The sequence below is a fragment of the Hippoglossus stenolepis genome, chromosome 24 (assembly GCF_022539355.2).
Source record: "Hippoglossus stenolepis isolate QCI-W04-F060 chromosome 24, HSTE1.2, whole genome shotgun sequence".
In the NCBI taxonomy this organism is placed as follows: domain Eukaryota; kingdom Metazoa; phylum Chordata; class Actinopteri; order Pleuronectiformes; family Pleuronectidae; genus Hippoglossus; species Hippoglossus stenolepis.
This window is the reverse complement of record NC_061506.1, coordinates 5911031-5933396: the sequence shown is the minus strand read 5'-3', so window position 1 is coordinate 5933396 and position 22366 is coordinate 5911031. Positions and strand designations below refer to the sequence as shown.

Genomic DNA, 22366 nt, shown 5'->3' with positions numbered 1-22366 from the left:
GGCAGGGGGAGGGGGAGGGGAGACTGCGCTCAGAGCAGCCAGTCAGTGGGAGGTGAGGGGGGGAGACGCAGCAGAATTACGCACAGCACACACGTGGAGGAGCAAACGGAGCCTCGCTGCCTGGACGACAAACACCGACACATCCTCCACAAGTCTCCGGCAGTAGTTCCCCCTCTGCTGCGTTTCTTTCGAGTGAGCAGGGGTGAGACACAATGCAGCTCGCAGAGTCCATCAGGTGACGGCCGGAGCAGGACGCACAGGGAGAGACGCGCTTTTTTGGGGGGTTCCTCCTGACAGAAAACCAGGAGTGTGAGCGCGCAGGAGAGAGGGGAGGCTCATGGAGAACCTCTGGAGGAGGAGGAGGAGGACGCAGCAGCCGGAGCGCAGATGGAGGTGGCTGAGCAACTCGCTGCTGCTTTGCTTTTTCACCGGTGAGTTTCTAAAACCCACTTTTACGCACCAACATGTCACCAATGTGCCTTTTGAATTAGGCTCCAATGGTTCCTCTTCATGTTGAATTGATGATGGGGCTGCTCCAGCTCCAGGAAAATAACGTGGGAAACATATTAAAAGTCTTTGGTTGTACATTGTTTTTTGATTTTGGGAACTATTTTAAACATGACGCACAGCCAAAAGTGCTGGAAACTTTTAAAAGACCTCAGACCTCCTTTGAACCAAAGCCTGGTCCTAATGAGGCTAAACTTTCATTTCCGAGGTCCTGGTTAAGGTTAGAGGTCAGATGTGAATTGGGGGGGTAAGATTAGGGTTAGGCATGAATTGGTAATGGTTAAGGTTTTGGTTTGGTGGTCCACAATAAATGGAAGTCAATGTATTTTGAGCATGGATCTGTTTGGGCTGATCCTCCCTTCTGAGGGCTGTGAGGGTTAAGACCTGCTCTATAGGGTTTAAAGGGTTACAATTAGGGTTAGGTTGGGGTTAAATCACTACAAGTGTTTGTCATGCAAGAAAAAAAGTCAGAGAATACAAAAAACCAAAACCAATTGACAATTAAAATATATATAGATAAATATACTTGTATTCAAAGGGCAGGGGAAAATAAAGGAACTGGTTCCCGAGGCACTGGCAGGGTTAGGGTTGGGATTAAAACCAAAGTGTCCTCACTCAGATAGAAGTACAAGTGTGTGTGGGGTTAGGGTTAGTGTGTGTGTGTGTGTGTGTGTGTGTGTGTGTGTGTGTGTGTGTGTGTGTGTGTGTGTGTGTGTGGGTGGGGGTGAAGGACATGATGCTATTGTCTCCGAGCGTGTGGAGAGACAGGAGCCAGGACCTCTGAGGACCACCCAGCGAGTCTGCTGATGGGACCTCCCCACAGTCATTTACATGGAAATCTCACAGCTCTTTAAACAGGGATGTCGTGTTAAATTAGATTAAATTTGAAAAAGAAAAGAAGATGGGTGGACTGTGACCTCCTGTCATTGAGGAAACATCCATCAAAACTTGTTTCGCCCTCAGAACAGCAGGTTTTCCTCGTATACCTTTATTTCCTACCTGGAAATGTGCACATAAGCCTCCGGGCGGTGTGTGAGCGATGGCTGAGAGAAAGCAGACACACACTCATACGCTGAAGCACAGAGCTGGTTTTCATTGCAGCGTCCTCCTTCATTTGAGCTGTGCTGGATTGTGAAAGACACAGAATCTCCCATGAGGGAAGCAATGGGAGGAGGGGGTGAGAAGACTTCAGATGAGACGGGCTTGTGTCGTGCACGGCGGCAGGTTGGGACGAGTACACGCAGAGGCACAGCTGTGTGTACAATGCTTTTGAATGTAGAAGGGCGGGGGGGAGCCACATTGAACACAAGCATGTAACAGACCGTGCAAATGCCACGTCTGTTCATAGCAGGAATAAGCACGTCGGGCGGAAAATGATCGTGCTGGATCATGAGTCGCGGCGGAGCTGCGGTGGTAAATGTCAGATCTTAAATCATCTTAATTTGGCCCCACGCGAAGAACATGGCAGTCGCACTGTGGCTCGTTCTACAGGCTTCCCACTCACACCAGTAAGCATTCAAGCGCTGAATCACAGTGGTTTTTCAAAGTTTTCAAGCATCAGCTCTCAATGTCTCCTTGTCCTTTGAATCTGGAGTAAACCCTGTACCCTACACTACCCACAATGCAAATCTGCCTATGCAAAACATCCAGGTGGCGGTCAGGATGATTTGGCTTCACTTTTGGGGAGCAGTCGTGTCGTCCATCTTTATATACGCTCCATAGATTTGAGACAGATGCTTTCCTTTTCTAAATACACCAGGTACATGTTTCAAAAATTACAAAAATCTAATTACTTCAAATTGTGTTTTTTATCTGTAACAGAACCCAGTAAACCCAAATATATTCAGTTTTTATTCTACAAAACAAAGAGAAGCAGCTGATCTTGCAATTTTGAGCTGGAAACGGTGAATATTTATAATTTTAGCTTAAATTAAAAGACTCAAAAGTATTTGATTTTTAAAATTATGAATGACTTCTTCGGCAGAACAACTGTCAAAAAGGTGTATAGGTCATTCTGTGTCAGATTGTAATATATGTCAGAAAGTTTCCTCTATGGTTTTCATAATTTATCTGAAGTAGCATCAGCAGATCCAAACCCCTTTATCACATATTATATATCGTCCAACTTGAAAGAGCAAGTCACTTCTGGCAACGTGGTCCAAACTCATTATCGTCTTTAGCAGAGGTGCAATGTTTCCGTGCTGTGTCACAGATCATTAACCGGTCGGACTGAGCCAGTCCGCTGCCCACAGTGTTGGATTCAGCTGCTCCGCCATGTGGGCCGCGTCTCTCCTCAGTCATGGGAAAAATAAATCATGCATGTGCACTGTTGAATCAGCGAGATGCTACATAACCGTCACGTGGCAACGGCTGCTTGCTGCTGAGTCACATTATATCATATATTACACAGTAAGTGAGCAGATATGAATTTGAGAAGGGGAGAAAATCCTTTGTGTCTTTTGGGGAAAACTCACTGTTCCTATCCAAACTTATTTAATTGTCCCGATCTGACTGATTTATTATCATTGGTTTATCTACTATTGATTCTTTTATTGGAACAAAACATGAGATCCTGGGTATGAAATTGTCCCAGACATCTTTTTATTACTTCATCTGTGCAAATGAACTTCCTGTCTGTTTTCTATCTGCCAGAGCTCGGAGAGAATTTCTGGTCCCACAGAAAAAACTCTGTGCATAAGCAGATTCTCATGAGTGTGTGTGGATGTGTGTGTTGCAGGTGGCACCGAGGCCCAGTGTGAGGGCTGCATAGAGTACTGCTGCAATGGATCGCCGCCTTTCTGCTGCTCCTACTACGCCTACGTGGGGGACGTCCTCTCGTAAGTCCACGCACAGCTAATTCAGACCACGTAGATGCATTTGAAACAATGTTTTACACCTGGCCGAGGATTTTAGGGTAATTACCAGTCTTGTGCTGTTTTTGAAAAGCCTTGACGTAGGATAACCTCTGACAAACAGAAGTTGCTTACTCGAGCATCGACGGGGTGCAACAGGGTCGAACAGCTGAGATTCCAGGCTCACTGCAGAGATCTGTTACAGACTCGGGCTACAAGAAAATCATTTAAGTGTTTTGACGTCAAACGATTTGTGATTCTCTGTCGGAATAAAAGTCCAACATGAGCTTTAAGTTTAAACGTTTTTTTTCAGAGGGAGTGTGATTCTAATCTTTTAGTCTTTGGACAAAATGTGGACACGTTCAGTCGATTGATCTGCACTCACCTATAGCTTTGGTCTGTAACTCACACACCAGCTGTCTTTTCCTGTGACTCTTCAGAAGACCTGACCCTCTGACCTCTTCCTGACTGGACTCGGCCCAGCTGCTCTCACACTTTCACCTTTTTCTCAGAAGAAAAGTTGTCACAGTAATAATGATCTTTGTGTACAAGTAGAACATCTACACTGATGTTCTTATTGCAAAATCTGGGACCACTTGTAAAAAGTCGGTTTTGGAAAGAGCCGGGGTGGATCTGACTAATGCAGGCGACCAAGAGGCAGCAAATCTGTTAATCATGCATGTTCTTCTGCAGTGCAACGCCACACACGTGCACACACATCACACGCTGAGTTGCATCAGATGCTGCGGTCCATCTCCATGGCAGCAACTTAGTATCGGCAGCATGTCTGATGGAGACAGCTGCCTCCTCTCACACTCGACTGGGTGGCTCACTGGTTGTGTGTCTGTGTGTGTGTTCCAGGGGCACTGCCATCTCCGGTATCGTCTTCGGCGTGGTGTTCTTGATGGGGGCGGTGGCGGCCTTGTTCCTGTGCGTGTGTATGTGCATGAAGAATGGGCGGGGCGCCCGGGTCGGCGTGTTCAGCACCTCCTACATCAACACTGTGTCCCAGGGGTATCCAGGTGGGTCCACAATGCACACACACACACACACACACACACACACACACACACACACACACACACACACACACACACACACACACACACACAACCTTCGAATAGTACGACTTTATGGTACCTTTTTGTTTTACACTTGCACTTTTGGGAGAAGGGCCAGAGAGAAAAAATGGGAGATTTAGATAATAAAATCATAATATTACAAGAATAAAGTTGCGATATTACAAGATCAAAGTTTATATAGTTTGACTTGTAAGAAACGTATTTATTAGTGGCTTCATGGGGACTGACGACATATCACATTACACAAACCTCAGGCTGCCAGAAAGGAAGAGAAACGAGCTGATCCACCAAACAAGGAAGGAGGAAAAGAAAAAGACAGAATAGGTGTAAGGTGTCCACCTTGGCCTTGCCGCTGTAACGTGAGCTCTGATCATGAAACCACCATCCTCCTACTTTAGCACATCCTCCACTTTTCTCAATCAAACCACAACACTGTTTCCCTATCTCCCTCTCAGGTGCTTTGCCTGCACATCAGAGTTTGTACTCTGTGACTCTCTCCAGCCCGGGGAATACAGTTTCTTTTTTTCTTTCGGGGCCTCATCATTTATTTATCGCGTTTCATTCTCCTCGGTGTATCGCGCTACGCTGGACCGCCACTCTCCGCTCTGCCCTGCAGCTCCGATCATGTTGCATAAACATGCTGGAACATACAAAGCATTGCAGTGTGAATGAATGTGTGTGTGTAGCTACAGTGATATGAATTATTCTGCATCCTGACACCAGATGTGAGGGGCTGGTGTGCAGTTATTTCCCTGCTCCATCACTGCCAAGACGTTTTAATCTGTATTTATGTATGATTTTAATTGATTTGTGAGTAGTATATACATTGTTTATTCGTTTTAATTTAAGTATCTGCGCCTTTTAATAAGAAAAAATATAGATTAAGCTGCGTTTTCTTGCAAAATATCAAATTCTAGCTTCACAACAGATTCAAATCGGCACTTAAAATGTTAAAACAAAGCTTCTCCTTTAAAATTGTCTGCGAGTTATTATTAATAATACATGTAAATATAAATGTGCGTTTCCGCTGATGAAACCTCAGTTTGAAGTGACTTCACTCCTCATTGCCTTCATCTCTGCTCCTTTGATGTCTCGGTGAATAATGTAGTCGTCCTGGTGACGCAGATGCTTTGTGGTCGTCTGACTGTCTCCTTGGTGCCGTATTTTTTGACCCCCTTTTTAGTGTTAGTTGTTTCAAGTCCCTGCCCCGAGAGAGTGAAGTTCCACCGTTCAGCCATAAGAGGGTGTAACTTTACTATCAAACTCCTTAATGAAATGGGGGCAAGTATCCTGAGCTCAAATGCCTCATTCCCTCTTTAAACGCACCAAAGAGCATGTGAGCGTTGTGATTATCGAAAGAATAAATGCCTGTGACCTAATTTTTGTATTTCTCCCCCTCCCAGGTCCTCCACCTCCGTACACCTATGACTACGAGATGTATCCTCCCTCGCTGCACCCACCGCCTTACACCCCAACTCAGCCTCGGCCGACCAACTACTCCCCTCCTCCTCCATACCCCGGCTGCACGCGCAAGTAATCCCCGCTGCACAGATCGTCCACGGGAGCGGCTGAAGAGTCTGGACCAAATGGTGGGGAGGGGGGGTAAATAATAATTTCACAAGCTGTGGGTCAGGATGCTCAAAGAAGGCGCCGACATGTGCAGGTCCTGATAACCGTTAGCAGCCTTGCTCGCCGGCGGCAGGTACTTCCCCCCCTCTCCCGCTAATAACCAATATCCTTATCCGTCCCCGCCTGTGCACATCAAAGGCACTGTGGCGCTTTGATGAAGGTGAAGACCACTTTTTGTCAGCGTGGATGGGGAAGCGCACATCACTGGAGTACAGAGGTCTTTCCAGGAGACAATGCGGTTTAAAATAAACTTTATTCATATCTCAGCGACTGAGATGGAAGCTGATGATTAAAGCTGTGTTTAACAATTCTGGTCCGGACTTGAACATAATGCACCATAACGCTGACCTTAATGGCACAGACATGGGTTATTATCTTACTTGAAACAATGTGAGGGGTGAACTGGGGTCAGATTGTGCTCAGTTTGAACCAAAAATGGAATGTCTTAAAAGAAAGTGAAACAATATATACATTTCTTTTGCTTTTGCAGGACTTGAGAAAATTGTGAAGCCTTCATTTGAAATGCAGTCGTAGGTTAATTGTGATGTTGTGTAGGAGAGATGCTGCTTGAAGCTGCATGTGTGAACGTCCGAGTGGGAGCCTCACGACTTTCTGCAGACTTTCTCAGGGCCGGTCCGCAGAAAGTCAGGCCTGAGAAAGTCTGCACCCAATTCTCTGGCCTTCCTCCAGAGGTCATGTAGAAGTGGAGGACTGTGAATGATGGACTTTTGAATCACGTGTCGGGTGAAATGATTTCAAGTGTTGCAGCTGTGTTGTAAATTAAAGACGTCAATAAAAAGTGACCTTTTTTTAAAATTGTGAACTTGCAGAGTCTTTATTCAACAATGTGTGTGTGTACACTGAAAAAATAAACTTAGAAATTACGTATTTTTTTCAAATTAAAGCTATTTGTGTTTATATAACTTGTTGATTTTAATTTAGAAAAAAAACTGAGTGTGTGTTATTTGAAAGAATACAGTTTTATATATATGTATATTAAATATGATTACTTACATTTACAAATTGTATGTGTGTGTGTGTGGTAGTTTGGTGTGTGTTGTGTCTGTGTTTTTTGTCTGTGTGGTGTGTGTGTCTCTCTCTCTCTCCCTCTGTGTGTATGTGTCTCTCTCTCTCTTTGTGTATTCGTGTGTCTGTGTCTGTGTCTCTCTCTCTCTCTCTCTTTGTGTATTTGTGTGTGTCTGTGTATTTGTGTGTGTGTGTGTGTCTCTCTCTCTCTCTCTGTGTGTATTTGTGTCTGTATATTTGTCTCTCTCTATGTGTCTGTGTCTCTCTCTCTCTCTTTTTGTGTATTTGAGTGTGTCTGTGTATTTGTGTGTGTGTGTGTCTCTCCCTCTCCCTCCCTCCCTCTCCCTGTGTGAGTGCAGTCAGGTGACCCGGCTCTCAGCAGCTGTGCAGCCTCGCTCTCTCTCTCCATCATCAGACATCGTGAGTCTCCGGCGCCGAACGCACGCACGCACACTCCGCTCCTCCGCCCCGACTCTAACCTCACACCGCCCGGCGAAACACTGCCCGCAGGAGCGCCGTGTCCGCGGAACAACATGTGGGACCGAGTAGCTCTGCTGCTGCTGACCGTGGCGGCCACGGCCCCGGCTGCCGAGGTAAGGAAACACCGCGTCCGTGTGCTTGTTGCAGGATTTGCAGCGTTTTTTCCACCATATTGTTGCTGTCAGCCGGTGAAGCTAGCGACCGTTAGCTGCTGCTGCACCGGAAGCGGAGCGGCTGTCCCTTCAGAACACAGGCACGGGACATGTTTTTAGTGTGAGATCATCAAAAACCTGGGCTGTAAATATCATATAAAATCACTATTAAATTGTACTTAACAAATAATAGCAATTGTACATGACGTTTGTTGCATTTCTCTGCTTGTTCTGTGCGAATTTGCAATGCAGCAAATCCAGTTAAATAACGACAATTATATCTAAATGACGCATGTAATAGCAAAATTAGAGATTTATGCTAATGCTAACAGGTTGTGTTTTCCACATGTAATTATATTACGTGTATTGGAATAGAAACTACGCCTTTTTTTTGTGTACTTCTCGTTTTACTGTGAAGGTTTCAAGCGGAAGTGTCAGTGATTGGCACTGATTGTGAAGACGGGTATTTGTTAACCAGAGAATAAACGCTTTTTAAGCACGATATTGCGGAACAAATGTATTTGGTTCGTTTATATATCGTAGCTTTATACGCAATTTATCCCGGGATAAGGATAAATAACGCGTATTTGAATCCAAATACGCAGTTTCTCGTTCTCCCGACCCCGTCCTGTCTCCGGTTAAAAGCCTGTAGCTGCTGATTTATCGACACTATGCAACAATAGAAACAACGTCTGACTCCATTTTCTAAATCTGTGGCTGCGATCTAATATTGTTTCTTTGCGTTAAAAACAAAAAAAAATCGCTTTTCTCTCGTTCGCAAATGTTACAAACAAGTTCTGTTCGTCAACAAATGGCGAGAAAAACGCTGCGCAAATGTTGCTTAAGCGCCGCCGATGATGTTGCTGTTGTTGTTGTTGTTGTTGTTGTGAACGTGTTGAATAAAAGACAATATTGTGTTATTTTCCATATCCCGAGGGCTCGATTTGAGGGAGTGGGCGTGTTTTTCTTTATTCGGGGAACGACAATAAGTCCGTTGTTCTCTCGCAATGACGCCATGTTCCGATCTAAGCGTAATAAAATGAGAATTAAAACCCGAAACGTCCGCTCGAAACGAGGATCATTATGGACGCTTCTCCCACATATTTCAGTCAAATGGGAGAGAATGGAGAAGTAAGATGGCGGCGGTGCACTGCAGCATTTGCAGAGGGTCGTGGAAAAACCTGGAGCTTTGACTCTCATTGTTTCCTCCTGTGCCTCCTTTCGTATCCGTTTTATAATCCAGAGTCACACCGGCCGCAATGTGGATGTCAGATACGCTTTAATAATGTCTGGACAGCGGATCTAATCTCTTAGAATCACCCCTCATGCATTTTTTTAAGGCTCGTGTGTTTTCTTTGTGAACATGCACTGCAAAAAAAAGAAATCTGTATTTTTCAACATGGCTTTTTTTTAATTTGATCCTGTCCTATGAATGTGAAAATTCCCACACGTTTTCTTCAATTTCAGCCATTTTCCAGCGACATCTCGTAAAAAATGTCACGTCATCCTTATTATCATTATGTAATTTTATTAATTCCGTGATCCAATTAAGCTTTAGGGCCCGTCCCAATTCACCACTTGGCCCTAACCCTTCGTTTCCTCTCGTGGCCCTAAAAACAAAGTGGTAGACGGAAATCCCAGAATGCTTTACGAATGGACGAATCAATCAACATGGCGACCCGCTTAGCTTTAGCTGTCCTTTTGTAATCAAAGGAGATTTCCCTCATATTCTAAAACAGCTTCAGCTCATTCCGCTAATGTCACTTTACTGTAGTTGGATATTATTTACAGTGTCGGGAGATGGATTACACATTCCTGTGGCCACCAGTAGCCACATTGTTTCAGAGCCGGACCTGGGATATTGTCTTTATGATCTCTTGTTCAAACGATTATAGCTTAAAGGTGTTTTATATAACTGAAAAATGGGGTCAAACTGAGGTAATTATCCTCCGTTTAGGCCTCTTGTTTTGAATTTTTTCTTCAGTAAGATGTAGCAGGTGAAAAGTGGGGTGAGCTGACCTTCATTTTTCCTGCTAGCAGCCTATAATCAGTACAGTCGTAATGAACAGTTTGGGCTCCTCATCAAGCAAACCGCATGCTTTGTTCGCAATCCGTTGCTTACTTTGCTTAAGTCAATCTTCCCCCTTTGAGTCCTGCGTTTACATTATCAGAGGTTCGAGTGATGAAATGCGGTTGAAGAAGTTGTTTAAAATCGGAGGGATGATATCTGCGAGATTAAATCAGACTTGAAAATGAGATGTTGCAAGGTTTTGATCTTGTTTGGGCTTGTTTATAGCCTTCATTATCGCCCCATGCAAACACACGCACACACACTTCTAAACACACAACTCGGGAAGCTGCTTTTCCTGATGGGCCCGCCCTTGAACACGCAGGCCGTGGTGTGGAGCGTGGGAGTTGGATGCCAGCTTTTGTGTGTTTGTAAATCCTTGGGAAATGGCCCTTGGATGGGTGCAAGCAGTCTGTTTGTGTGCATACTGCAGTTTTTCAGCCTGGGGCGGACCAGCCTTCTCCCCTTATTAGCGGGGCCCTAATGCCATTATGCCTGTTGGCACTGCCAGTGTCTCTCTCTCTCTCTGGCACCTTCTCTGCTGCTCACGCCGCAGTTCAGATTTATCGAAGGAGAACCCCGACACTCGTATATCTCTGATTGCTTTTTATTGCATCTTCTTTCCCCAGCCTCACTTTTACTTTGGCTTCAGTTTGTCATTTGGTGGAATGCCTCTCAACAACCTCTACGGACAGACTGAAGTTTGTGCATAACCCCCGCCAAAGTGATTAGTCGATAAATAATTAGTAGCTCGACGGAGAAGCACAGGCAATTATTTTACTGATATAAAGGACAAAAATCAATGGTTCTAGGTTCTACCATATGAATATTTACTGCTTTCTTAGATAGTAAATTGAATAAGTTTGGATTTTGGGCAGTTGGTTTGACAAAATATGCCGTTTTAAGATTTCTCCTTTGGTATCTGGGAATATGTAATGGAAACTTTTTGGCACACTTGCTGTCTTTTAAAAGAGCAAATGATTTCTCAGTTCATTAATAAAATAATCGGTGAATTAATCCATACAGGAAATTGTCATTAGTTGCAGTCAGTTGACTAAAAGACCATTTTATATATATATATATATATAATATGTAATTTTCAAACATGAAAAACTGCCAAATATGCTGGTTTCAGATTGAAACATATTTTTTAGCTTTTATAGATTACATGGGCATTTTCAAATAATTAATCCTTGACTTGGAAATAGAATTAATCATATGATTAATAATAAAAGGCACCAGTCCTGCTCTGTCTGTGCTTGTCTCTTGGTAAACACTGAATATTGTCATGTTTCAGGACAGGATGTCCTCTTCATAATGATTTGTTTTTTAATCCCTCATGTCCAACTGGTGTTGCAAAGATTGCCTATAAAAATTCCTCGTCTGAACAGCGCACATTGTCCATCTTGGTTGTGTCAACAACAACAATGACACTGCAGCGCCCCCAATTAATGTCCCCCCTGCATACCCCGCTGTCTGTCCCGGAGAAAAGAATTCCTGACCTTTTGATACTGTTGTTTCTATTGTACCGGTGCCTGGAAATGGGAGGACGCTGATGTGTTTTGGAGCTGCCTGTCCGTCGCTTCTCTGTCCAACTGACGTGGTGTGAATCAGCTGTTTATGAACACTTGTAAATGTCAATCTTTGCCTCTTCTTTGCATCTTACCTTTAGTCATTTCTGTCGTTATTCTCACAGTCCCGAGCTCTTCGTTGTGTGGTCATGTTTTCCCACTGAAAGGTGGTTTTCATTGCATCGTAGGAATTTGGTCGGACTGATTCCAGAGGTAACAGACCGGTGTGGAGCTCAAAGGCCTCCTTTGTGCAGTGCAACCTGCCTTCAGAATGAAACACTATGAATATGTGAAGGAACAAAGGCTCTTATTGATCCAACAAGCATCTAATAGTATCAGAAGAAATCGGTTGACAGACAAGTTGTGGACGGCGATGACGCTGAACTTTCCCACTCAACTGCAAGCAGCACTAAAGTCTGACATGCTGGTCGGTGAGGAGGGTCTGCAGGTATTAGAATGTGGATACCTGGGTTCGGACAAAAATTTAGAGATGATATTCAGGCTCGGGTCGGCTTCCTACACAAAAAACAGAAGGCATATCAGTCTGGGGTGGGGCTCGGTTAGTTTTCTCTCGGGCCTGTACAGAAAATGGCGAGGCTCTACTTGATGACATCAGTATAGGTGCCATCTTCTTGTAAAGACATAATGTTTCTCTGAGGGGTTGTAAGTCAGTCGTCCAGTTGAAAACCCTCCTCTTCATCTTTCTCACCTCGTCCTCTTTATGACTGGCTCATAATTACCAGTAAATGGAGCAAACATGGAAACACAACCCCAGCTTTATTACCCGCTCGTCTTCAGGCAACACAACACTCTCCCTCCCACTCCTCACATTAGAGCAACTCTCCCACCAGGCAGCACCATTCATCACCACCGCGCTCTTGTTTCCGTCGGTAAATAACAGCAGTGCGCCGCCGAAGACGCACTCCTCACGTCACCGCTGCTGAGTAAGCAGGCGTTGATACAGAATCTGAATAATCAGCCGGGAAACAAGTCGCCCTGATCCACGCACATTACTCAGCAGCAGCAGCAGCATCGAGTACATCCGGCTTTCACTTCATCAGTGAGGAAGCTCCAGACACACAAAACCTCCATCTGAAAGCATGTTTCTGCTGTGGCTTAGCAAGGCATCAATGCTGCATTGCTTTTTTTGGTACATCTACATTATAAGTGCCATGTGTCATTGGCGTGGTGTGTTGTCCTGTATATGTGTGGGTGAGACTGATCTTCCACTGGCCATTACAGGCTAATACAATCAAGTTCTAACCATGGAATTGCTTTCTAGTGTACAATCAGTTTCTGTGCTCACCTCTAAGCTCTTGTTAAAATGGAGAGGAGCCCATTCTCAGCTTTGTGCCAGGAAAGGTAGTTTGACATTTACTCTGGATCCTGATCATTAAAAGACTCAGTGTAGAGATACTTCCTGGAAGCCAGCGGCATACAACACATCTGGTGCTACTGTCCTGCTGCAAAATAGGTTGGAAAATGCATCTCCTGAAAATGTACAGAGGAGAATGAATCAGTTGCTTCGTACATTTTCTGGAAGCCCATGTGAGGATACAGCAGGAAAATGATCTCTCTAGAGTGTTCTGGTAGTGCTGTGGCTCAGATCCATAGAGTATAGTCGCAACATCCCAGCTTTAGAGATATAAAGTCATATAGTATCTGTCCATCACACCTACGTATCAAAAAAGTGTGAAAGAATGAATTGAATCAAATATTCACAGGTTTATTAACTGAATTTTAAAATGAAAAGAAAATGTCAAACATTTATTGCATTTCCACAGTTGTATAAGACAAATCCTTTCCACAACTCTTTATTTCATCGAACCACAAAGGAGAGCTCTCTTTCTTCCAGTTTTTCAACACCTTTTTTTTTTCAATAAAAGGACATATTTATGGATGAAGGTACTCAGAAATCACGCTTCAGCGCATCTTTGATTTTTGTGAAGGTTGCTGACTCATTATTTTAAAGACGGAGAAGAAGTGAATTATCGCCACCTCCTATAAACTCCAAAATACCCACGGGGGTCTTTGTTTTTCCAAGGTTTTATTCCTCCGCTCGCAGAAATGATCTCATCCCCTCGTCCCCTCTCTCCTCTTTTCCCGTGTCTGCACTCGTCCTCCCAGGTGTTCAGGGTTGCCATAGCAGTGGAGTCTTCCCCTGGTGCCTGGTACTTGGACTATAATTAGGGCCGCTGTGTGTTATTGCCGTCGTCCTTCTCACCCTCCTCAGACCCATCAGAAGATTTTCTCACTCTTGCGTTTTTTCCTTTTTCCTGAAAGGCTGTGTCATCCGTTCAGTATGTTACTGATATGCTTCTTGCCCTCGGCTTGAGATTCACAGTTCAGGGGGTTTATGAAACTAGTACCTCTTTGGAGTTGGGCGACACGCCATCAGTTGTGGGTGACAAGTCCTCTCGGAGTGTGAAATTGCAGTGCTTGTCGGAAATGCCAAAATCTGTGTGTACGTGTAGCTGTTGTCAGGGGGCTGCAAACGAGACTGGAGATTTCCGAGTGTTCCTGACTGTCTCCTGCTATTTCTGGGTCCTTTTCCTGTTTGGTCCTCACAATAATAGAAGACTTCCTGTGTTTGTTCGACAGAAGCGATGCAGTATAATGTGCGTACAGGAAACAACCTCATGTTTGAAGTGACTTTGCGGAAATTCCATTTGGGATTTTTAGAATTGTAATTTCCCATTGTGCCGCTCTGATATTAATCATCATCACTCAGTATTATATCAAGAGTTTTAATTCCAGCCATTTAACATATAATTAAATTAAAGTCGAAGGAGGGAGAAACAGGATTCCTTTCACGATAGAAATCTTCCGCTGGTGATTGTGTTTATCGTGTTTGGAGGTCGGTGCTCGTATAACAACTAATGATGATTCCAGTTACACACACCCATCAGCCCCAGGGCCCTGATTCACAAACGACTTGTAATAACAACGCTGATGAGGGTTGACCTTAACTCACAATCAGCCATGAGGCAGTTTTCTTTGTAGCAGTAAACATGGTTACTGGGCTTCTGGTTAATTTCAGCGTCGTTTGAGTGAAATCGGCGAAGAGAATTGTTGCACTCAGATTAATCAGCGCCTGCTCCTAAATTGCTGCTGAAGAAACACATTAGGAAAAAACATGTATTTTTTGTGTTTTTCAAGCATCTGACACAGAAATTATGAAAAACATGTCTTGAAGGAATCCAGCTGAGGGAAGACGATGCTGTTGTGGTCCAAGCACATTAATGCTGGACTTTAATGGGATATTTAGAGTCTGGAATCTGAAGATGGTTCATTATTACGACGACGTGGAGATCCCTGTCTGTGAAACGCAGCCGCCACTGGTTTTAATGATGCAGGATGTTGATGCATCTTTCATTTTGGGCACAAACAAAATCCTTGTTAGCATATTTTTGGGAGAGATTACGACGAGATTTGCATAATTTCAGATCTGAGTAGCCCCAGTTCATGGTGTGACTGCTGAGTGTACCTTCAGTCCTTGGGTGTGTATGTGTGTGTGTGCATAGGTGATCACAGCTCCATCTGTGTGTGCTGGCGGTCGACTGCAGAGTTATTCCCAGCTGGATACCAGTGAAGTCAGAGCCAGGTTAGCATGCTGGTGCAGAACGAGTCGACCGTTGCACTGGGTGAATTTTCGTAGGTGCACCGTCAGCTATACGAGCAGAGCACACATGCACACACACCAACCTGATGATGAAATTCCTTCTCCCAGATGACTTGGATAATGGTGTTGCCTCAGGTTGCCACAGCAATGACACAGGGAGGTTTATGACAGGCGGGTCTCCAGGGGACGAGAGCAGCCACCGTATCCATGGTGATAATAACTAAGGCAACCAAGAGTCCCTCCTTCACGTCCTGGCAAATTAAGTGGGCAGAAGTCAGGACTTTCTTTCTCCTCTCACACCCTTTAGATCAAATTTTAAACAGATTTGTCTAATATGCTAATTCCACCAGAAAACCACCAGACACAAAGCTTTAATCACATTGAATATGAATGAAGATGAAACTGAAATTCTCCTCACATAGGCAGTGGGAACTTGTGAAGATGAGAGAAAACTGACAAGACGGCGTGCACCAAATTGGTGCGGTTTAAAATTTGAGGTTGATCATCTACAGACAAGCGTGTTTACAATGTTTGAAAGGAGGAAACGTTTCATTGTGTCAGTTTGACCTTTTAAGCCCATACAAGTCAGGAAAATCAATATTGATCCCAGACCGACTTGGATCTATTGATTTAAGAAACGCCTGAATGAAGTCAATGCGGCGTCTCTCGAGGTGCTCGGGTTTCATCATAACCTGATTCACCGCAGCCAAAACTGTCGCCGCTTTAGAGGATGAGCCAGAGCTTCTGTTTTGCCCCAGAACTTGTAGTTTTTTTTTAATAAAGAAGACGTTCTGTCTGGTCTTTATATTCTGGTCTGTAATTGAACTTCTGGCTGGCTGGGAGTGTTAGGGGAAGGGAAGAGGGTCTGGCTGCCCTGTAATCAGGGAATCACCCTATACCCACTGGATCTGCTTCCCAAACATCCAGTGCAGATAATATTACACACACAACAGACTGGGATAGCGTTACACACACACTAAAGCCCTGGTTACACTAGTTCCTCTGCATTTGTGCCTCTTGTCCACACATGATGTTTTGGGCAATTTTTACAAACGCCTTCCAAAATGCAGATTTTCAAAACCTCTCGTTTCCATGTATCTGTGCGTACATGTACAAGGCATGCCCACTTGTTTTGGGTAATGAGCATGCACCAGAAAGAACTACAACATGTGTATATATAACAGATATTTAGTAAAACGAAGGTCGTGTGGAAACTGGGGGAAAAATCCATTCAAAAAATATCTGCAGTGCTGTAGACAAGGCCAAGGTCCAGTCAAAGACGATTTAAGAGTTTTAAGTAACGCCTGCTTATACAGTGTGCACGTGCAAGAGGGTTGAGCATCTCTTGTCCCCTCGCCAGCCTTATCCAATTCCGCCGTAGCACATCCTCTCAAGCTAAGCACAAATTCCCACAGCCATGCACCTCGTAAACAACTCACACTCACTCGCACTTCAGCTCGATTCCACCACAACTGATTGATGAATGACCCAATGGGAAGCAACCTAAGATTACTGTATCACGTAACGCATTATCCCACTCGTAAACATCTACAGGCTGCCAAGGAGAACACGATAATGCCCTTATTCTTTGCACTGTGTCGCACTCGCAGGACTTTCCTTTTCTTTCTCGTCTCCGCGGCGATTGTGTGTCTCGGCCATTGTGAACCATCTGCAACACTCGGTTGACATTATCTTGAGTGTGATAGAGTATGTTCCAGCTGGGACAATAACGCCTTGTCTTGTTATAGCTCCTGGTTTGGATGCAGCCGAAGGGGAGAGGGGGGAGGAGAGAGAGAGAGAGAGAGAGAGAGAGAGAGAGAGAGAGAGAGAGAGAGAGAGAGAGAGAGAGAGAGAGAGAGAGAGAGAGAGAGAGAGAGAGAGAGAGAGAGAGAGAGAGAGAGAGAGAGAGAGAGAGAGAGAGAGAGAGAGAGAGAGAGAGAGAGAGAGACATCTTGCTCTCCAGGGAGTTTCCCCCTGGGGACGAGAGCTGATCTAAGGCACCACCACCAACCCTGCCTTTACCCAACTTCCCATGGCAGGCCTGGGCCACTCAGATAAGACTGTACAATTAATAGCACCGCAGGACCAGCACCCACAGGGGCACTTCAAAGATTGTGTGTTTGTGTCAGGAAAACATTCAGTCCGTTTCTCTGCCTCTTTGACTGAGAAGATACATGACGTGTGTGTTCATGTATGTACTTGCAGGGTGTGTGTGATGTAGTAATTCTTGTTCTGACATCCCCCTCCATTTACATGTAATTGGTAATAAACCTCTCCCTGCGTTTTTAGTGCTGCTGATCACATCTCTGCTCACACATATCACTGCATTTTACACAATCACTTTGAGATGGGGAGTGGTTGGGCAATTTGCAGGGAGAGAAGAGTTATTATGTCTTTGAGAGTCACACACAAGTGGAGAGCCGTGCAGCTGCGTGGATTGATGAGGATGTTCGTTCCTCGGAGAGTCGAGGTTGCACCTGATTTATGTTTTCCGCCATAGTCGAGAAAGTCAGAAGAGGTGACTCAGACACAGATTTATACATTTTTTTTTACAACTTCAGCTTTATTCCTATCATTTTAGTATCCCCAAAATATTTTGTCCTCATGAATAATCACTTACCAATTAATGTTCTGTTGATAATCAATGAATGGACTGCTCATTCCAGCTCTAATATATCCCACATGGGATCCCAAAAAACAAGACCTAATTTGTCAGGAATGAACCTTTAAGGCAGAACATGTGATATCAGACGTACGGCAAAGGAGCAGTGATTCCAGCTGTGAAAATGGGTCACCTGTCCGAGATGAGACGTGTGATTTGAATAGCGACGTAACAAGATCACTCAGACACACACATGCACGCGGAGGACGGTTCATGCAAATGGCTGCAGCGAGCTCGCCGTCCTCGTCATGAACCATCTTGGTGCGGGAAACCACTTTATGGAATTGCAGCAGCAAATAATCTCACTTAAATTGCTTTACTGCTGCAAACGTGTATGTTATTGCGTTGCATTATTAGATTGTCACTTGGTTCTGTTTGTGTTCTTGTGTGTCTTTAGTGCGTCTCCCTTGGGGCAAAACAAATTCCATTTCCTCCTTAAATCATTACGGCGTCGTTGCTTTTTATGGTCTATGAACCAACAGTGTATGCCAAGCTTTAACAATTTGGACAAGGGCTGCGTGTGCAACTTAATTCCGTGGTCCTGTATGGGTCAGCAGGTGCTGGCGTTTCCGTCTGTGTTTTCTTGCTGTGACTGACTAGATTTTGGCGAGCTGCAGCTTCACCCTGCTGCAGCTCCCGAGGCACGACTGTCTTAATTTCTTCTGGGAGATGTCGCACGCCGGGTAACATGCGAGCCGGGTGTCTGCTGACATAATTGAACTATCTTCTCGGGGTCAATCTTTTACAGCATTAGCATCCGCTCCTCTGGCTTATTCCCTGCTGTTGACCGCGATGGCTATCATGCCAGATTTAGAGCAAAGGGGGATATTTCTCCTGACCAGGCTGCCGTCCTAATCCTCAGTGCCCAGATTACTGCTCCCTCCCCTGCAGGACGACCGGCTGGCCGGGCCGAGCGGCAGGACAGTGAACTATGGCTGAGATGGGATAAAGACACACACAGCCTGGTTTCTCCCTCTGTAATATACATTTGCCGCTGGTGTGTTCCGCCATTTGTTAGTCTGCCTTTTTTCAGTCCATCTGTTGCTTGCTCAGGGTAGATTCTAGCTGCGTAGCACTTAACCTTTTTAGTCTCCGGATTCTTATCTGTTCTTTTTGGGAGTATTTGGAAAATGAAAATTGTAAAAGATAAAAGATGAAGAAGGGTAGAGATTATTTTTCTACGCAGTATAAACAGTGGCGTTACTGTTTGTCAGGAGGATCTTTTTAGAATTTTCACTTAACCCATGTTGAACTTTGCTGACAGAACATGCACACAGCCTTCTTCTCTGAGCTGCCTCTCTCCGACACCAGAATTACTCATCTTTTCTCCATTAAGCCGTCCCTGATTTCCTTCAGACGCCTGCTCCGTCTCTGGCCCTTCATCCCCTCATCCTTTTTCTGTTTTACAGAGCGCTTGACCTTCTGCTCGCGCCCCGAAGGCTTATTGTCCAATTCATCTGTCCTCCGATCTCTCCCTGCCTCCTCGCCATTGTGGTTATTGTTCTTTTCTCTCACTTTCTCCTCCCGCTCATGCCTTTGCCACCATCCTGGGAGTCAGATTTATAAGCTTATAGCGAAGGCTTGGCCGCTCGCCTCCTCCTCCTCCCTTCCTTGGCTAGAAGACAGACTGGTGAAGAGATAGTGGCGGAGAGGCTGAGAGGCAGGAAGGAGAAGAGAGTGTGATGGGCGAGGATATGATTTGCCAGCCAAAAGAGGATGACACAAAGAATTTGAATGTCAGAGAGCCACTAGAGCGGATTTGCGTACCTATGCCTCCAGCAGGGAGGAAGTTGGTTTATCTCTTTTAGAAAGCGACAGGGAGAGGCCACAGGGTGGGCAGATAAGGTCAGAATGAAACTGGGCACCCAGAAAGTGAGTTAATTAAAAGATAGCATGCCATGCAAAGAGACTTTTGAAAGATTATTTGAAAACTTTCTGCTCTCGGCCTGCCTTGGGTTGTACTATTAATGAGTGGTACGGGATTTGATCTATGCCCGGTAGCACTGCTCACACACAGACGGCAGTGTGGGAATCGAGCGTCACAGCCCTAAATAACCCCATCTGGTGCAGATGGCTCTGTGTCGAGACCGAGGGCCACCAGTGTTAAGTTGCCATGTGCTGGGGGCAAGAGGGGATTTTACACCCTAATTTGTACGTGTGTGTGGGGGGGGGGGATTTACTGATTTCCGTTCTACTACAGCTCGCGGCTCATCCCGTTGACCTGTTAGGGGTGTGAACATTGCTGATGCATATTTGACCCATGGGAGTGAAACCTGATCTCTGTCTGTCTGTCTGTCTGTCTGTCTGTCTTAACCACTTGGAGGAAAATAGACATGTCAAATGTTTTTAGTTACTGAAGGTAAAAGGGTCATATTCTGTACTCAAAGATATAATAAACAACATTAGCATCGACTGTTTTTATTCCATGGGTCAAATATGCGTTAATATTTCATGAGAATATGGCAAAATCAGAACCATTAGCAAATCTAATTACAATTCCCTGAAATCTAGGGCGGAGCTGCATGGATCGCTGTGGTTTAAACTTTGTCAAAGTTCCTATGAATCGATAAACCCGTCACATATTTGCTGAGTTATTTATGGTCGGGTGGTTTATGAATTCACAGGCTGTAAATCATGCATTCTGGTTAGACTCCAGTTTGGGAACAGTTATTAAATCAACTTGTCACAGAAAATATGAAGATGAACTCTCGCATTCTTGGAATATCTTGGTGGCAACATTACCAGTAGAAAGCAGGAAATGCTGATAGTTTATTATAGTTATATTTCCTAATATGTATTATAACTGTTTATTGTGGAGACCTTGATGTTTCAATATTAGAATTACAAATAAGACATTCAGAATATTTACTGATAATTAGTGAACTCATAACTCAGCTCAATAATACAGAAAGTTTATTTATTTTTACAATGTGTGTATTCTATTGAAGCACTTTTTATTGCAGGCCACAAACAGCACAGAGCAAATTATATGATTGTCCTCTCATTCAGAGCAAAGCAACAGCCAATCACAGAGCTGTCCCTGCCCTGTTTATCTTTACTGCAGGTAAAGACTTTGACCTTGTTTGACTGTTTGTATTGCGTTTTATAATTAAAGATGTCACATTGGTACAGTTATAAAGTTATTACCTAATGCAGCTTGGTGTTCACTTGTCTAGTTAATGTTATATAATGTAAGGAAAAGGGAAATTAATTTGTATAGGGTGTTATTGTCCACAGAGGTCATTCAATGTGCTTCACAGAAATAAAAGAAGCATAAAAGTACAGGTCAGAAGCATAAAAATGTTAAAAAGGAAATTAAAATATTTTAAAGAAACTGTATGAAAGCACAAATGATAAAACAGGTAATGACTAATTAAAGTGCAGGATTAAGTGAAGGCACAGAAAAACAGATTGGATATCTGTGTGAAGTGTGACTCTGTGAAGCTTTTTTAACTGTGGAAAATTGGGTTTGTACATTTTCAGGAGTTTGACTTTCACTACCACATCTGAATTATTGCGCGTCCCTTCCACAGCCTCAAACGGATCATTACAAGCCGCACAAATGTTTATTTTCTGTTGCACAATAGCATTGGACGGCATCACATTGTACAGGTGTAGGTTTTATTGCATTCACCTCATGCTTGTGTAGCCCGGCGAAGCTTTCTCCTCTGCCTATGCCGGTTTCTGTGAGTGCAGTCTAGTGTAAATGGAAACAGCTGCAGCGAGGACCGACTCATTCGTCTGCCAAATGTCATTGTTGGTAAATGGAATATAATGCAAGCTGATAAAGTCCATCTTCCTGCCGATGCACTAGATACATGGCTGTAAAATCGACCCAAACATTTTGGTTTTCAGCTTCAAATTTAATCCGAATTGATCGCCCCATCAGCTTTTCTCGTTTGTTGGACGAGGACTTTATGCCCCCGGCTGCTTGAAGAAAAATCAAGTCTGGAGGAAGGAATATGCTATCCATCTCACAAAACAGCATTTGTTCGCCTGCCAGGGCCTTGAAAACCATTAACACGATTAGGCAGCACACAATGGCAACACTCCCTCTCCTCCCTCCCTCAGTCTCCCCTTCTTTTCTACCCCCCTCGTATTCCCTCCCATTTTGTTCGAGCTCATTTGCCAGTACAATGCAGACATTCACTGGTTTGTCTGCACCTCTTCTCCTAGGGGAAGTTCAGCACAAAAACCTCTGAATTCATGCAGATACACACACAGACCAACGCACAGGAGCATAAATTAACACAAAAATTAATACATTCATGCCAAAGGGGGACTCACACACACACATTCGCTCGCGCACACTCCCTTTGCCTGCAGCCAACCTGCTCTTATGCGCAGGGTGTGCTGTGCTAATGGAGAGAAACAAACCAAAAACAAATCAACAGAGGGTTATATAAACACTATACTGTCCTGGAAAAACTTGGGCATGAGCACAGAGATGTACACCCGCTGTTCCCATATAAGCAGCAGAGCAGAGGATTGGATGTGTGTGTGTGCATCACAGAAAGCAGCGGGTGGATTGCTTCAGGCCGGTTGTTTGAGGCAATTTATTCCTCTGACATTATTGATTTTTCATGTCCATCCTTTTGTTCTGTTCTCCAGCATTTTTTCGGCGAGATCGTTTGCTCGAACACACAGTCGCAAAGAGGCGTTTAGTACGATGCTCGCAGTGCCATGACTAAGAGTTTTTTAAGAACACAGAAATC

General features: G+C 44.3%; 2 protein-coding genes across 3 annotated transcripts in view; both read left to right on the top strand.

Annotated features, from left to right (window-relative positions):
• The first annotated feature begins 47 nt into the window (after positions 1–47).
• On the top strand, positions 48–6011 carry cyyr1 (cysteine/tyrosine-rich 1). Its single transcript, XM_035150494.2, has 4 exons — positions 48–431; positions 3245–3344; positions 4221–4381; positions 5845–6011. The coding sequence occupies exons 1-4, from the start codon at positions 338–340 to the stop codon at positions 5976–5978; spliced, it is 489 nt and encodes a 162-aa protein (XP_035006385.1). The 5' UTR covers positions 48–337; the 3' UTR covers positions 5979–6011.
• A 1482-nt stretch (positions 6012–7493) lies between these two features.
• The window catches only part of appa (amyloid beta (A4) precursor protein a), a 33419-nt gene continuing 18546 nt past the window's right edge, over positions 7494–22366 (top strand). For both annotated transcript variants that reach the window (XM_035150176.2, XM_035150175.2), the window contains exon 1: positions 7494–7689. In XM_035150176.2, the coding sequence (XP_035006067.1) occupies positions 7630–7689 (60 nt within the window). In that variant the 5' untranslated portion in view covers positions 7494–7629. The remainder of the gene's footprint in view (positions 7690–22366) is intronic.